General features: G+C 39.5%; 1 protein-coding gene across 7 annotated transcripts in view; it reads left to right on the plus strand.

Moving 5' to 3' along the window:
• KIF13A (kinesin family member 13A) overlaps nt 1-18,651 on the plus strand; it is a 234,948-nt gene that overhangs the window by 84,219 nt on the left and 132,078 nt on the right. For all 7 annotated transcript variants that reach the window (XM_023209795.1, XM_023209787.1, XM_023209789.1 and 4 more), the window contains exon 3: nt 8,184-8,196. In XM_023209795.1, coding sequence (XP_023065563.1) covers nt 8,184-8,196 — 13 coding nt within the window. The remainder of the gene's footprint in view (nt 1-8,183; nt 8,197-18,651) is intronic.

Consider the following 18,651-nt stretch of genomic DNA (forward strand, 5'->3'; position numbering starts at 1 on the left):
ATCTCACCCAGCACCTCTGCATCTTTACTCTTGAATTATATCCAGACCATGAGTTTCTTACCTCTGCTGTTTTCTCCCAGTCTGTCATCCTCCTGACGTTACTTCCTTCTCTACTCAATTCTTGCCCTACCAGGTCTTCTCATGGAACCATAGCTTCCCCTTGCCAGCTGCAAGAATTGTGTTCTTGAAAAGCACTGCAGCACCCAGGAATAGTAACTAATGCCTGTAATCTAAGCCTCACTTTGAGAGGCTGAGGCAGGAGGATTGCTTGAGCCCAGAAGTTCACGACCAGCCTGGACAATATGCCAAGACCCTGTCTTGACAAAAAAATACAAAAATTAGCTGGGTGTGGTAGTGCACACCTGTAGACCCAGCTACTCAGGAGGCTGAGATGGGAGGATCTCTTGAGCCCAGGAGGCTGAGGCTACAATGGGCTGTTACCACATCATTGCACTCCAGCCTAGGCAGCAGAACGAGGCCTCCTCCAAAAAAAAAAAAAAAAAAAGGAAGAAAGGGAAGGAAGGAAGGAGAAAGCAAAACAAAGCACCACAGGCAGTGAGATCAAAGTCTTAGAGGAAATAAGGGGTTAGGAGAAAAAAATTAGAAAATGACATTAAGCGTATATCTTGAATTTAGTAGATTCTGAATGATCTATCCAGTATTCTTCCAAAACAAACTTGGTGTCATGTCTCTTGAATGAATCAGGCTCTTCACATATTCAGAAAATGTTGCTGTAGTGATTGTAGGTTTGATCATCTGATGACTCTCTTTTTTAAAATTTTCAAACCAGCCTTTGTCTTGGAACTTAAAGTTTTTGACATTTGCATTCTTCTTGTGATAGGTTTCAAAGGCTCTTCCAGATGCATATGTAACCCCTTCTACTTTTTGTAATTCATAGAAGCTTTTGTTATATGTTTTCAATGTAGGTAATGTTAGATTATTGATACACAAGTATATAAACTTACCTCCAAACTACACTTAATAAATCTTGATTGAAAATGGTACCTACTGTCCTACAGAACCTCATCCCTATACCATCATCCCAGGTCTCACCTTCTCTGCTAACTGTAGTCTAACTGCTGAGCTTGGCAACAGAACAATCTGTGGCCCTCAAATGAGCTGTGTTCTCTGGTGCTTTTTGCACAGATGATTCCCCCTATTGAGATAACATTTCTTTGGCTTGTCAGCTTGGTGAATTCCTATTAAGTCCTCCTAAATTCTGCTCCAGGCGTTTCTCCTCGAAGAAAATTCCCCCTTTGCCCAGTGAATCCCTTGCTTTTTTGGAGAGCTGCTATGCACTTTATATTGTATTGTGATATGTGTATAAAAAATCAGTTTCTTGTTTGAAAGAAAAAAGACTGATTTATTTTTGTATCCCAACAGAGTGGCAGAAAGTGCATGAGAAATGTTTGTTGACTGAATATAGCTCTTCATTCCTGTCTCTCTTGTCACACTTATTACCGTCCACTTAATATTAGTTACACATGTATATATCTGTCTCTCCTGCATGGTTTTAAGCTTCCGGATGTCAGAGACCATGCCCAATTCCTCTAAATATTCCCTCAAAGCACTCATAATATGCATTGTGGGAGCTGGTATTCAATAAATACTTGCTGATTAGGAGAATGCTTAGAACAGGGGTGTCTCATCTTTTGACTTCCCTGGGCCACATTGGAAGAAGAAGAATTGTCTTGGGCCACACACGAAATACACTAATACTAATGATAGCTAATGAAAAAAAAAAAAAATAAACCACCAAAGAATCTCATAATGTTTTAATAACGTTTGCAAATTTGTGTTGGGCTGCATTGAAAGCCATCCTGGGCCCCATGAGGCCCGTGGGCCATGGGTTGGGCAAGTTTGACTTAGAAGATTTTGATGACCTGTTTAGTTCTCCAAGTTGGAATTGACAGTCACAGGCTTCATAATAAGGAATATGTCCTTAAACTAATTTCCAGGAGGCAAATGCCATTTAACTGTGTATCTTTCAGATCTAGGTTGCAGCCATTTCCAACAATTAATAAAATATTTTAATACATGAAAGAGAAATTTCTGGTTCAGAAGATACTTCTCTGATCACACACATCTCTCAAAGTACTGACTGGTGTAGGCCATTGTACATCAGAGCCTTTGGCCGCCAAACTTCTAAGTAGCTAATTATAGTCAATATGCTGTAAACAGTGGTCAGAGGACTCCTTGACCCAGTCATCTTTCAGAATGAAGTGTGGGGAAAGAACTTAAGCTGTTTAGGATTTTTACTGTTGTTGTTGCGATAGGCTATTTATCCTCCTTTATTTTAGTCCTCCTTATTGAACTTTCCAGGTCTGTACTACCTACTAAATTAAATACAGACTTCTCTTTTCAAGACCTGTCCCACTATAGGTCCGATTTATCTTTACCATTTTCTTTTTTCTTTTTAAGTCATAGTCTCACTCTCACCCAGGCTGGAATGCAGTGGTGCAATCTCGGCTCACTGCAACCTCCGCCTCCCAGGTTCAAGTGATTCTCCTGCCTCAGACTCCTGAGTAGCTGCAATTACAGGCATGTGCCACAACACCTGGCTAATTTTTGTATTTTTAGCAGAGATGGGGTTTCACCATCTTGGCCAGGCGGGTCTTGAACTTCTGACCTCAAGTGATCCACCCACCTCAGCCTTCCAAAATGCTGGGATTACAGACATGAGCCACCACACCTACTACTTTTTTTTAATTTTTAGTAAAGATGGGGTCTTAGTGTGTTGCCTAGGGTGGTCTTGAACTCCTGGACTCGAGTGATCCTCCCACCTTGGCCTCCCAAATTACTGGGATTACAGGCATGAGCCACGCCGCCTGGCAACTGTACTGTTTTCTAGTGTTCCCCCTACCCATCCCCGCCAATATACTCTCTGTTCTCATCAAACTGAACCCTTGCCAAGACACCTAGAATATTTTCATTTAAGTACTTTTGCTAACACAATCACTTCTATTAGAAGTGGCCCACATCCCTGTTAGAGTCTTCCCTGTCTTTGAAGACCCTTTCCAGGTCCCCTCTCTTCTTGACCACCACATCCTCATGCCTGCATTCAGCTTTGATCCCTCTGTTCTGTGAGTTCTTGTGCCATTTTGTTTGTACCTCTTAAAGCACTTACATAAGTATATATTTCAAAAGTCATTTAAAACTTATTTTTCTCTGATAATTGTGTATATTTTTAATAGCAATCTTTTTTTGTTCATCTCAAATTTTAGCCGTACTATCTATGTCAATACCTGAGATTATTGAGCTGCTGGATTTGTTGCAATATGGAAATCCCATTGCATCCTTTAAAATACTTTTTTGTTTATCAAAATCATTGATATGTTTTCCCCAAAATATACTCCTCCAAGAAAATTCTATGATCAAATAAGTTTGGGGAATGCTGCTGTTGAAATGTTGCATTGAATATGCAAGGAGAGTAACAACATATATTAGCATGTCAAAGTCTCTGAAAAGTACTGCCTTAAAGAAACCCGTATTTAACTGTGTTCAGCAGCATTTCTCAATTTAGTTGATGTCAGAAGCTTTTTAAGGGCTTGACCTTTGTTAACATCCCATTCAATTTCTATGCTTGTGAAATGCTGGTCTAGAGAAATAATTATTTTTAAGTAAGTCATCAGAGATATTCTGCATTTTCTGACAGTCTCTGAAGTCTTCACTGCTGTTAAATGCGGGTAGTCTTGCCCCAAAATTGCAGGATTGTGGTGGTGATTTAAGTAAATCCTCATAACTGGATTATATTTAACTCACTAATGTAAAAGAATTATTTCTGAGTTCTTATACTGTACTCAGCCCTACACGAATAGATGGGATTGGGGACAGGGATTATATACCCATGTGACCTGGCCTCTGTTTTCAAGGGGTTTAAATCTTAAAGATATATGAGACTCAAATGCAGACAAAGTTACTGAAGGCAACAGAACTTTATGTGTGCCAATAAGTGCTAAGCTGTTTTGTCGACCCTAGGAGTCTTGGGATATTAGAAGTAGTGAAGGCCAAGGTAGTCTCCAAGGCTGGTGAGGAATTGAGAGAGCTGAGCCTTGAACTGTGTCTTCAGGAGTGGACGGGTATGATCAGGCAGAGTGGAAAGACAAAGTGGGATAAAGGCATGTAAATTGCATGAGTTGTGTGGTAAAATCTCATGGTGTAGGTGACCTGAAAGAGATCAACCTGCTTGTCCTGGGAGAGAAGAGGAGCTTCAGTGTTTTGTAAAAATAGAACTACTATCAATGTAGAAAATAAGAACTGCCCCTCATTTTCTTTCCAAATCCTGGAACCTAGAATGTCTTCTAAAATGTCAAATCGTATTTAGTTTATTTCCTTGGAATATACTAAGTACTAATACTTGACTACTTAGAGAAGTTCGCATGATTAAAAACAAGGATGTTTTGGAGAATGAAGGGGAGGATGGGCATTGGAGAGTAGTCAGAAATAAACACACCTTTAGGCAAGTGTCAATGAAATGCTGTTTTCTAAGGAGTCAGCAACCAAACCTGTGTGTCGGGGTCAGTTAGGTCTGTTTCAAGGGATGTTCTTTTTTTGTTCACTAGATATTTACTGAGCAAAATCATTGCCTCTTTCTGTAATGAAGCCACATCGGTATCTCAACAGTAGTCTGTAGACTAAGTGTCATGGCTTTGACTGATACAATCAACAAAAGGCCTTTTTTTTTTTTTTTTTTTTTTTTTTTGAGACGCAGTCTTGCTCTGTCACCCAGGCAGGAGTGCAGTGACCTGATCTTGGCTAACTGCAACCTCTGCCTCCTGGTTTCAAGCAGTTCTCATGCCTCAGCCTCCCTAGTAGCTGGGATTACAGGTGCATGCCACTGTGCCCAGCCCATAATTTTTAAAATACATGTTTATATGGTTTGTGTTGAATCTGATAGATGTTTTTATTATTCATTCTCATTTCATTTGTTTTTCAACTTGTTAAAAGATGAACTTGGTGCATTAAAATGTTAAAGAATTTATTTGTGCGGATAGTGATTCATGAATTGGGCAGCTCCAAACTGGAAGGGGTTTGGGGCACCACTGAAGGGTCATGAAGGGAAAGCTTTTGTAGGGTGAGCTCAGAAGGAAAGCAAAGAAATTATTTGATTGGTTAAAGTTGGAGCAGTTGTTTCATTCGTACTGTCCCAGTGGAAAATTCTTGATTATGTGCCTAATGCTCAGTTGGCTGCTGGTGATTGGAGGTGATTGGCTGAATTTAAGTTTTGTTTTGTTTATGTAGAAACCCAGGACCTTGAAGCCATCTCAGCCTGTTACGTTTATTTTAGTACTTTATATATATGAAAGGGATGAAGATTAAGATTTCGTATGTATATGAAATTTTTTATTTTTACATTGTAATATCACATGAGTTTTTTTTTCCCCCACTAAAGGATAGCATACTGTATTCGATTATAGTGTCAGTATTACTGATACTGGAAACTTTTTTTTTCACCACTACCAAAGAAGGACATATAGCCTCTAGAGTTTGGGACAGTAACCTTGAATCTGAATTAGGATGAGTGAGCAGCCCATCACCTCATTCAAACCTTAATAAGGTGTATCAATGAATGAAGTACAGGGTGTATCAATGAATGAAGTACAGTGTATATCAATGAATGAAGTACAGGGTGTATCAGTGAATGAAGTACAGTGTATATCAATGAATGAAGTACAGGGTATATCAATGAATGAAGTACAGTTTTGATGTGCTACAGGGTTTACTTTTCCTTCTGTAGCAAGGATCCTTGTTCTAAACTGAATATTGAGTAAGTCTGAGTAGCAGCAGATGAGCTTTGTGGCTTCCCTTTTTTCTTTTCTGCCCAGTCTCCATTTATTCTTAACAAGCAGTCTTTACTCAGAAACACAAAAGAAGGTAGCAGAATTATGTTGGTATTCCCATGTTATGGGCTATCTTCTAAGTGATAAAGACTTTTAAAGTGCTTAAAATGCTGAAATAGAATTGGTTTTCTAAGAAGAATGAAGAAAACCTTCTTGGAATGTCAGTGAAGAAAGGATAATTTTGTTGCTGACGGCTAAGAAGGTGAATGTACTACTGGCTACAAACCAGCACTGGTTCATTGCTGCTGGTGGTGGTTATGATTGTGCTGTGGCTGTGGCATAAAGGGCACATATGAGAATTCCAGAGAGCTCACTGGGATTCCCCTAGTCTGTCCCAGCCCCGTTGGTTACTGGGTTCATCATAACGTAAATGGGAAACCTACATTTAATTACCTTTGGTCCCTGCTGTTTCATATAATGGCCTTATTGTAACCCAAGTGACTTTTCTTTCCTTTGTTAAATAAAGCAGTGATTTACGTGGCTTTTAAAGAATAAAGCAAGCAAAATGAGAAGGTGTAGTCAAAAATGTGGTTCATAAAGTTTTATTATTGTTCTACCTACTTAGAACTGAGGCCTTTCTGAATAGTCTTCCACTTAAGGACATTTTCATGGCAGGCAGAAATCTCAAGTTTTTTAACAGTATGGAAATCCATGACTTGCTTATAATTAAAAATACTTGTGCATTTTTATTTATAACCTCTATAAATGTTTATCTTGTTTTGAAGGGTAGACATACAAATATGTTGAGACTTGCTTAATGGCAGCCAGAGATACCAGTTATTCTAGTTCCCCTCTAAAACCTGAAGACAAACATCACATTCCCATTGTGTCTGTCTGAGGGAATGACATAAGGCAATAAGGGGTCATTTTCTTTCAGCTAATTCGTGGAATTTCAAGAAAATGATGTTTCAACTTCATCATTATAGGAATGGGATGATTTTTCTTCCCTGCACTCAAAAGTATAGAATTATGCATGTGATTGGACATTTTTTTTCCCCTGCTACTGAGCTCTCAGTTTTGTTCGAGTCCCTCAGAGCTCTGTAAGGAGTGTCACACCCAGTGATGGAGAAAAGGCATCCTGCTGTTTTTGAGTGTACCTTTCTGTGTCCTCTGCCCTGGAAAATCTATTTTCTGAGCCCCGTGATTCTATTTCCTATGAAGAAGGATTAAAGCCATAGGGTAAATGCCCCCATTTCTTTTTCATAGTAATTTTACAGTTTATGAATTGAGGATATCAGAGGTTGATCAAGAGTAACTATCAGGAAGGCCAAGAATTGTCTTAGGGTTGCATAACTTAGAAATCATAATTGAGCTCCTTAATTTTGTACATGAAGAAAATATTTACAAAGCAAGTCAACCTAACATTTTATTGCCTTGAAAACTTGTTTCCTAGCCAAATGCAGTGGTTCACACCTGTAATCCCAGCACTTTGGGAGGCTGAGGTGGGGGGATTGCTTGAGGTCTGGAGTTTGAGACCAGCCTGGGCAACATAGTGTCTCTTAAGAAAGTAAAAAATTACCCAGGTGTGGTGGCACACACCTGTAGTCCTAGTTATTTGGGAGGCAGAGGTAGGAGGATCAGTTGAGCCCAGGAGTTCAAGGTTGCAGTGAGCCATGATCGCATCACTGCACTCCATCCTGAACAACAAAGTGAGACCCCATCTCTGGAGAAGAAAAGAAAGAAAACTATTTCCTTTTCAGAGTTTTTTCCAGATGCAGTTTCAGTCATTTCTGAGTTATTAACGTGTAAAAACAGACCTTTTAACAAGTGCATGTGTGGCTGATGGTGGGGAAAAAATGGAAACTTGCTTTTAAATATCTATTCAGTGTTAAAGTATATGAGTTATTTAAAACCATGGTTTTTAAATGAGAAAAACTCCCACATATATTATATTAGAGTATATGTATTTATCAAAGGAAAATATGCATATATTTTAACAAAAATTTAAGAAAAATTTAAATATAAAAATTGATTTAAAAATATTTAATCACATGCAGTAAGGATTGTGGCATCTTTCTTTATCTTGATGCTCTGCCATTGGCATTTCTTAAAAATCATTAAAAATATCTGAATGATTGTCTGATTTCATTCTATGGAACCAAGAGAGAAATCATTATGTCCATGCCATGTTTTTGAGCAAATATTAAGAGTTTATAACTTCAGTCAGTAATGTGTTTGAATTTGGCTTCTGATCTTCATGAAGAAGAATATCTTTCAGATCATGTTATCAAGGTGCTGAATTTACCTTATGTTTTTTCTCTTTCATTGTTTCCCTCTGATGTGGCTGCTATGTTGACAATCCTCTGTATCCCTGCTGCTGAATTTGTTTTTTCCATCATTAAGGAAACCTCCCAAGGTAAGCACTAATATGAAATTTGGCATGTATACTGCTTTAGTTTGCAAAAATCCAGGATTTAATTTATCACTGTAACCCATGTAGAAAATCTGTCTCACTGAGAACTAAAAACAGAATCCTAATTTAAAACTCACACCATGAACAAACAATTAATGTCAGTATTAACATAAAGTTAGAATGTCAGTCTACATTGACAGAGCACTTTCACACATTATTTCATTCTCGGAATGAATGCTGTAATCTTCAAAGCAGACCTGTCAGATTATTGTTTATGTTTTCTTGATGATGAAATGAGACTCAGAGAGATGAAACAGCATGTCCGAACTCACAGATTGAGTGAATGGAAGAGCTGGAACTGCACAGTATCAACACCCTAGAATGTGGAGGAACAACTATGGTGATATCATAGGATGGTAGTTGGTAACCATGATTACTGATTGGACAAACGATCTTTTCCTGGCCCCACTGAGATTAGTTGTTATCATTGGAAAAGTTCTTCACACTTTTAAATAGAGATTCAACATTCTACCAACTTTATATGCCTCATTGGAGTTCCTAGCCCATCACAATGGCCACTAGTTAGTTTTTTCCCCATCAACATTCTACCAACTTTATATGCCTCGTTGGAGTTCCTAGCCCATCACAATGGCCACTAGTTAGTTTTTTCCCCACCTGCTCTGGCCAACCTTTGATGGCATCTTGACCAGTGAGAAGCCTAGAAGTTAGAGAATAGTTAGAGGAGGGAAGTGGGGGAATATGAGAAGTAAGGAATCTGAATGACCAGCCCCTGAATAACTGAAGATTGATTTTGTTACCAGTGAGCATTTTGTTGAGTATCAGAGGGACACTTAGCACCAAAAGGAATGAGAAATTTGACCAGCCCCTGGCCAGTGATGCTGATTATAGCTGTGTTTCTTGAGATAGGATTAGAACAGGCTTACCTACACAAACTATGTGGTTGGAATCTAAGACAAGTTGGGTGACAGTATGGAATCCAGAAAAGACAAAGCTTACTTTCCCCTGGGGTTATGAAGAACAATCCATCTCGGATTATGGAAACCCACTAAAATGCTGCTGTATGCCTTCTCCTTATTTAAGACATTGTCCTTGGCACTAAGAGTTTCAGCTTTAGCAAGGAAGGCATGCATTGAACAAATGATAATGAGATCTGTTAAGAAAGTAGAAATAGATAATATATTAGAAAAGTATTGGCAGTGGCATTCTGGCCGAATCTAGGGAATCAGGAGATTCTCCCCGAGCAATTGTCAGTGTAGACATAATCCCTAAAATTGGTCTCTACTAGAATGTGTAAGTGCTGTTTATCTAGTTTTTATATCCCTTGCTGTTGGTTCCCCAAAGTTTCAGAACAGTCAGTCTTGTAGTACAAAGTATTCCCCCACAGAAAAATATCAATGAAATACTGCGCAACTCCACATATGCCTGCTTAGTGAAGGAAAAGCACTGAAATGAAAAAGAGACACAAAAACATTTTTAAAAATCACTATTGCTTTGTACACAGGAATGTTCTTGTCACTTTCTAGTGAGCATATATAGCCTAGTGGTTCCCAGCCTTATTTTTGCTGGATATCCTGTTGATTGTTCCTAAGAAGTGTCGTGAAATTTTCAAAATAAAATTAAAGCTGAATCACGATGTTAAACAATGCCTATATGCGTGCCATAAGGCACATCTGGAAAGCATAAAGATCATCTTGAAATCAAATAAATGACTCAATAGAATCAAATAAAGATGGACACAAAGTAGATACAGGCCTTGCCTCATAGAAACCATGTAAATGTTGAAAGAAAGTGGGAAAGAGCAAGGTGCTTTTAATGATGATTATGTAAGAATAAAATTTTATTTAAAACGATGAGATTTGGGCATAAGTAATCAAAAGCCTCAGAGAAGCCTGGTTGTTTCGATTTAACAAATAATTATTCTGGGCAGGGGACAGCTGCTGCATGAGTCAGACAGAGTCCTAGCATTCTGATGGGAGCGGGGGGAGGGGAATACTGTTGAACCCTGAATGACACAGGTTTGAACTGCCCAGGTCCACTTATATGCAAATTTTTTTCAACTAAACGCAGACAGAAAATACAGTATTCGTGGGACATGAAACCCATGTATACAGAGGGCCAACTTTTCCTATAGGTGGGTTCCAGGGGACCAACAGAGTAGGACTGCAGTCTGTGTGGACTTTGGTATACATGGGAGTTCCAGAACCAATTTCCCACATATACCAAAAGATGATTGGTATGTGTACAATATAATGTAAAATTGATTATATTAAAGACAAGAGGCAAAATATTTGTGAAATTCATAGAAAGTTCCTGTTCAGACTTATGCTGTCAGAAATGACAAACTAAGTAATTAGCATTGCCTTTTCCACTGAGGACAACTAGGACTGGACAAAATATTAAGAACTTATGCCTGAAGACACTGGAGATAAGCCAGGTTAGTGAGGAATTACCAGACCAAGATCTAGAAAGAGGTAAAAATTTAGAGAGATGAACCTAGCGTTTAGATATATGCCATTCAGGAAGGAGCGGCTTAAAGACGGAGCAAATACATATTGCTGACTGCTTTGTGGGGCTGAGGAGGACAAAGTATTAGAGTTCAGGTCCTTCCAGAGGTGGAGTCCTTGCTAATCTCCTCATACTTTGGGTTGGTAAAGTTGATTGAGATGCCGCCAGGGGTAGGGTATGAAAGTGAAACAGAGGTAAACCAGCCATCACATGGATTCTTGTGTGGTTCCAAGTCATTTGTATGATCCAGGAAATCTCAGGCACAAAAATTGGAACAAAGTGATACCAGAATGCAGGTGCCCATAGGCACCTGGCAGAAGTGAATGAAATCCTAAGTCTTTAGTGATTCCACAAACTGTTTTAAAAATACAATGTCCAATACACCATCAAAGTTAAGGAGGTACATGACAAGATGTGACATGAACAAGAGCCAGCAGAAATAATAAAAATTAGAAATAGAACCATAGATGCTTCAGATGGCCAAATTATTAGACACGAACTCCAAAATAAATATATTTGTTATCTTCAAAGACATAAAATATAAGACTGAAAATGTTGGAGAGAACTAGAAATTATAGAAAGTGGCATAACTGATTTGGAAAATAACCCAATAGAAATAAATCCTCAATCTGAAAAACCCAAAACCGAAATTAATAATTTAGTACAAGGTGTTAGCAGCAGATAGATCCAGCTGCTTTGAATCCATTTTTAAGAAGATCCAAATGCCTAGCTGGTCCAGTTGAGTTAATGATAACTCAGCCATGGTTGAGTTACCATTATTCTTACCCAACTGCTATGCAGGAAAGGTCTCACATCCTTTCTATCAACCCCTGGGACAGTACTCTTTGAATACTATTATTAGTAGTAACAGCTTTCTTTAATTGAGAGGGAGTTGGGATAGGGATGAATAAGTAAAGCATAGGGGAAGCTGTACTGTGTGATACTGTAATGGCAGATATATGACATTATGCATTTGTCAAAATTCATAGAACCATACAGCTCAAAGAGTGGACCCTAATATAAACTGTGGAGTTTAGTTATGAATAATGTATCAATATTGGTTCATCAGTTATAACAAATGTACCACACTAATAAAGATGTTAATAATTGGGGAAACAATTCTTAACAGTAGGGAGTGGGGACAAGCGAGACTATATAGGAACTCTGTACTATCTGCCCAATTTTTCTGTAATCCTAAAACTGCTGTAAAAAACAAAAAGTCGTGATTATGAAAAAATCACTATAATTCTTATTAACAGAATGAAAAAGAAAAACTATGTGATCATATCCAAGATGCAGAAAAAGACCAGGTGCAGTGACTCATGCCTGTAATCTCAGACCTTTGGAAGCCAAGGCAGGAGGATTGTTTGAGACTAGCCTGAGCAACATAGCAAGACCTTGTCTCTACTAAATATAGAAAACAAAAAAAGTTAGCAGGGCATGATGGCATGTGCCTGTAGTCCCAGCTACTTAGGAGGCTGACGTGGGATGATCACTTGATTACAGTAAGTTGAGGCTGTAGTGAGCTTGATCATGCAACTGCACTTCAGCCTGGGCGACAGACCCCCCACCCCGTCTCAAAAAAAAAAGAAAGGGATGGGACGTGGTGGCTCATGCCTGTAATCCCAGCACTTTGGGAAGCTGAGGTGGGCAGATCACGAGGTCAGGTGATCAAGACCAGCCTGGCTAACACAGTGAAACCCCAACTCAAAAATTAGCCAGGCACGGTGGCGCGCACCTATAGTCCCAGCTACTTGGGAGGCTGAGGCAGGAGAATCACTTGAACCTGGGAAGCAGAGGTTGCAGTGAGCTAAGATTGCACCACTGCATTCCAGGCTGGGCAACAGAGCAAGACTCCGTCTCAAAAAAAAAAAAAAAAAAAAGATGCAGGGAAAAAAGGATTTGACCGAATTCAGTATTTATATATGAATTTATGATACAAACACTTGCAGCAAGCTAACAGTAGACAGAAACCTCAATATGATAAAAGACCCATGAGAAATCTACATCTGACATCCTATGTAGTAGTAAAAGACTGAATACTTTCTGCCTAAAATGGGGAATAAGGCAAGGATATTGATCTAACAACTTATATTGTGCATTGACAGGAGGTCCTAGGCAGTGCAATCAAGCAAGAAAAATAAGTAAAAGAAATTCAAGATGGAAAAGAAGTAGCAAAAGTATATTTACAATAAGGTACCATAAGGTTGTATACTTGGAAAACCTTAAGAAATCTGCAAACAAGCTCCTGCAAGGTGGCAGAAGAAAGGTCAAAATACATTTCTTTATACTGTCAATAAACAATTCAAAAATAAAATTTTTAACCATCAAAACATCAAAAACATTAAATACTTGGGATACATTGAATGAAAAACACGCAGAGCTTCTGAAAGCCCACATTTGGTTATTTGATTGTAGACAGATGTGCCAAGAGATAGAACTAGGAGAGTGTCAACTGTGCTCAGGTAAGGGCAAGGTGTAGAGTTGGACTAAAGGTACATGAAGAGGAATCCTGGGTGACTGAACTGTATTTACCCAGAACACTCCAGACACCAAATATATGGTGTTTTCCCCAGCACCAGTAAATTCTCCAGTTCTCCAGAATCAGCTGAGTGCCTTACTATCTGGTTCAATTCTGGCATGTTACCTGGAGTTAGCACAGACCTACAGGTTAAGGGCTCAGTCCCACAAGGCTGCCTCCACTTTAGATGCCATTCACAAGTCCCAGGTTGCCACCTATACTTCTGACCTACCGGCTATAAATCAAGAGTTCCTATGTCCCCCTCTTCAGGTTCCATAATTTGCTAGAATGGCTCACAGAACTCAGGAATGCCCTTTACATAATATCACCAGCTTATGATAACGGATAAGACTCAGGAAGAGTCAGATGGCAGTAATGCATAGGGCAAGGTATATAGGGCAGCATGAAGCTTCTTTGCCCTTTCTGTGTGTTCAGCAACCCAGATGCTCTGCTATCCTTGTAGTTTAGGGATGTTTATGAAGGCTCCATCACATAGGGCTTAATTGATTGAATCCATTGAACTCAGTCTGTAGCATCTCTCCCCTCCCGGAAGTCAGGAATGGGACTAAATGTCCCAACCCTCTAATCCTGCCTTGGTCTTCCTGGTAACCCACCCTATCTTGAAGCCACCTAGGGACCCCAGCCACCAGTCATCTCATTAGCATACAAAAGACATTCCTACCACTGCAAAGTATCACCCAGCTGTGACAGGTCTTGATGTCAGGGTTGGACCTTGATACGTTCAATGTCTCTGTTGCCTGTTTTGAACAAAGCTTGATCAGTAGGGAAGCTAGCAGTGGTATTCAGTAAAATACATCAGAAAAAAAAGGTAATAAGAGTTTGCACAGGAGTAGTGCCCGTGAGAGTAGGAAAGAAGAAGGGAAGAATTATGAAAACATTACAGAAATAAAGTAACCCAGGACTTTGATGCTAACAGCATATAGGAAAAGACAGTACAGCAAGAGTCAGAGATGTGTCTGGGGTTTGAAACTGAGTGAATGAAAAATCAGCAGAAACTAAAGAAGGAAGAGCTAGTTTCGTTCAGTGGGAAGTTGATGGGTTCCAACTCAGGTGGCTGAGTTGGAAATGATGGCAGCCTTCTGATCGAATGCTTAGCAGGTGATACGAATTTGCAGACCCTGCCTTACAAAGATCAGATAAATTATTGGGGTGAAGAGAGTAGGAAGTGGAGGAAGAGGGATGTCTTGAAAACAGGATTAAGTGGAATAGAAGATATGAGAGAATAGAGGATAGCACCTTGGGACTCACTCCACTTTGGAGAATGAAAAGAGGAGGAAGAACCAATGAAAATTAAGAAAAGCCGCAGATTTATAAATGATGCTGCTGGTGGTGGTGGGGTTGAGAATTCATACACTTGTTCTCCCCAAATTGGGTTTCTTTATTTTTTTAAGAGACAGGGTCTTACCCAGCTTGAAATACAGTGGCACAATCATAGCCCACTGCATCCTTGAACTGCAGCCTCAAACTCCTGGGCTTAAGCGATCCTCCTGCCTCAGCCTCCCAAGTAGCTGAGACTAGAGACATGAGCCACCACACTTGGCTAAGTTTTTAATTCTTTGTAAAGATGAGGTCTCACTCTGTTGCTCAGTCTGGTCTCAAATTCCTGGCTTCAAGCTATCCTCCTTCCTCGGCCTCCCGAATTGGGTTTCTTTTGTTCCTAACTCCTAAAAGTTATTTTTTCTAAGTGTTGTGTTAGGGCAAGGAAAAGATGAAGATAACTCTTCCAGCTGAGTTTTAAAAGTTAGATTTAAAATTCTTTTATATAGCATGTGTAATGTAGCATGTCAGAATACAAGGGAAATGTATGTAAGTTTCTGTCTTTGTAAATTGCTTTGTACCATGTCTTTGGATTTTTCTCTTTGATAAATGTTACATTTTCTAAATTTGCACTCTTGAGTGGAGAAACATTTATTTCAGCATAAGCCTCATGCATACCCTTTAGTACTTTTACCAGTTGTGTATTATGGTGTAGTATTTATGGAAGTGTGTTTTGTTTCTTTTAGACAGAAAAGCAGAAAAGCAAGCTTTTGGGCAAATATGAGACATCTGCTTCTTACCTCTCCATAGTTTACAGGGGAAAAGAGAGGTTTTGGCTCATGATTTGTAGGGTTGGAGTATCTTTCCTTCTCAGTGTGACTGTAGTTTTGAGTCTGAGGTTTTTGTCTGAGAAGTATTGCAGATAGATGTAAATGAGGGAAATTCGACTGGGTGTGGTAGCTTATGCCTGTAATCACAGCACTTTGGGAGGCTGAGGCAGGAGTATTGCTTGAGGCCAGGAATCTGAGACCAGCCTGGGCAACATAAGGAGACCTTGTCTTTAAAATAACAATAATAACATTATTATTATCATCATCATCATCATCATCATTATTATTATTAGCCGGGCATAGTAGCATGTCCTTGTAGTCCCAGCTGCTTGGGAGGCTAAGGTGGGAAGATCGCTTGAGCCCAGGAGTCTGAGGCTTCAGTGAGATATGATCATGCCACTGCACTCTAGCCTGGGTGACAGCAAGACCTTGTCTGAAAACAAAAAAAGAAGAAGAAGAAAGCGGAAAGTGCTTGTTAGTTTAGCCACCTTCTGATTAACTTTGGATTTTGGCAAGAGGTGGTGCAGAGGAAGAAGACACTTGTGTGGAGAATCACTTCCTAATTATGCCATTACATGTACTCTATTGATAGGTACAGGGAAGTGTCCTCAGTCAAAGCAGCTCTGCCTGCAAAAGCCCAGTTTCTGCATTCCCAGGTGGCCCCCAGAATGTCTGGCGTGTTCTAAGACCCCTCGCTTGTCATGGTTTTGTCTTATCTGGGACAAGTATCTTTCCTTCCTGAGGAGCCACACTGAAACACACAGGAATAAAAAAAAGAATTCTTCCTCCTTTTTTTCATTTTCTTCTTCTATCCCTCAATATTTATTGAGCACCTTCTATGTCTCAATTTAGCACTACAGAGCTAGAAGAGATTTTTTTTTTTTTCCCGAGATGGAGTTTCGCTCTTGTTGCCCAGACTGGAATGCAATGTGCGATCTTGGCTCACTGCAGTCTCCTCCCAGGTTCAAACAATTCTCCTGCCTCAGCCTCCCAAGTAGCTGGGATTACAGGCATGTGTCACCACGCCTGTAATTTTGTGTTTTTAGTAAAGACAGGGTTTTTCCATGTTGGTCAGGCTGGTCTCAAACTCTTGACCTCAGGTGATCTGCCTGCCTCGGCCTCCCAAAGTGCTGGGATTACAGGCATGAGCCACCATGCCCGGCTAGAAGAGATTTTTAAACTCTGACCATTCAAACCTTTTTATTCAAGACCAAAGAGACTGATGCTTAATTGGCTAAAACCATTCAGGGGGAGAGCTTGGCTCCAGTCTAGGCCTCCTGATTGCCAGTCAGGTACAGTCCAGGATGATTTCAGCATCTGCAGATTTTGTTATCCTGTATCCCTGTATCCAGGGAGCTCCTGGAACCAGTCTCCAAGGATACAGAGGGACAACTGTATTTTCTATGACACCACATGATTGTAAATGAGTTTTTCTATGTGTTGGATTTTATGTGCCAAGATACAAGGAAAGAGTGAGAAGGAAGAATGTGGGGGGAAAACGTATAAATCACTGAAAAATCAGTTTGTGTAGGATCATATTCTTTTTTAGTCCGTTTGCTCATTTTAAACTCACGATTGTTTTGTTGAGTATCATATAATTTCATGTGTGATTTATTTGAGTAGTTAGAGCTTGTGAATTAAATTCACTTTCAATGTTTTTTGTTTTATTTATGAGTTAGGTTAGGCTACTGAACTTCAAGGTGTTTGATCTCACTTCTATGTTTATAAATTTTTGGCAAAATTTTAAGCTGAAGACATTGACTACATTATAACAAAATTGTTACTTTTTGAAACTGAATCATTTGAAGAAGCACACAGATACATACCAAACACCTGCCTTTATAAAAGTTGCTCAGAAAAAGTGAGGGGGAAACCTTATTAGGTACAGTTTATGCCATCTGAAATGCAACTTTATTTAGTCTGGCTTCACAATCTGTGATTGCCTTCATTTTCTCTTGCCTCTGCTGTTTTGCTACTAAGCATTTGGCCTCAATGAGGTAAGTTCTAGATCTGTACTATTCAGTACAGTAGCCATTTAGCCACAAGTGGTTTATGAACATATGATATGTGGCTAGTGTTCCTTGAGATGTAAGTGCAAAATGTATGCTAGATTTAGAAGACTTGGTACAAGAAAGAAAAAGAATGTAGGATGTTTTTTATATATTTGGTTAAATATATTATTTTTATATTAAATTATTTCATCTCTTTTTACTTTTTTTGTCTTTGTTTTTTTGAGACAGACTCTCACTCTGTCACCCAGGCCGGAGTGCAGTGGCATAATTTCAGCTCACTGCACCCCCTACCTCCTGGGTTCAAGCAATTCTCTCACCTCAGCCTTCCAAGTAACTGCGACTACAGGCATGTGCCACCACGCCCAGGTCATTTTTGCATTTTTCGGTAGAGACGGGGTTTCACCATGTTGACCAAGCTGGTCTCGAACTCCTGGCCTCAAGTGATCTGCCCACTTTGGTCTCCCAAAGTGCTGGGATTACAGGCATAAGCCACCATGGCTGGCCTGTTTTTACTTTTCAGCGTGACTACAAAAACATTTTAAATTATTTATATGGCTAGCATTATATTTCTATTGGACAGCTCTGTTTCAGATCAAACACATGGCTTACTACTGAACACCAGTATGCTTCCTAAGGCTTTTGCTTATTTCATTACATAATCAAATGCAGCAGACCTACCTTGATCTTTTACATTTTTACTTTTATATCTGGGTCCAAGAGTGTTGCAGCTGCATGAACTCAATGACAGCATAACCTTCTCGCTACGCATTTTTCCTAGGAATTGTTTTTATCCATTCAAAATGTATTAATTCAGCAAACATTAAATGAAAACTTTCTGTAAAAAGTATTGTGCAAGGAGTTTGTGGGGCTCAAGAGTGATTAAACTAGTGGTTCTTGTTTTCTAGAATTCATAACATGATGAGGAAGATTAGATATACTATAATCCAAGTAATGGAAAATAGATGATGGTAACGTCATCATTCACTACCTCAGTACTTTGTGTCTTATGTCTTCTGAGGAAGGCGGCTTCACAGCTCAACATGGAGTTTCAGTAGGCCTTCCAAGAATGGATAAGATGTCAAGATGCAGAAATTTAGGATAAGAATCAAGATGTAGGGACTAGTCCCAGTGGCTCACACCTGTAATCCCAACACTTTGGGAGGCTGAGGCGGATGGATCACCTGAGATCAGGAGTTTGAGACCAGCCTGGCCAACATGACAAAACCCCGTCTCTACTAAAAATACCAAAAAAAAAAAAAATTAGCTGGGCATGGTGGTGGGTGCCTGTAAT

This window comes from Piliocolobus tephrosceles, chromosome 5 (assembly GCF_002776525.5).
Source record: "Piliocolobus tephrosceles isolate RC106 chromosome 5, ASM277652v3, whole genome shotgun sequence".
Lineage (NCBI taxonomy): Eukaryota > Metazoa > Chordata > Mammalia > Primates > Cercopithecidae > Piliocolobus > Piliocolobus tephrosceles.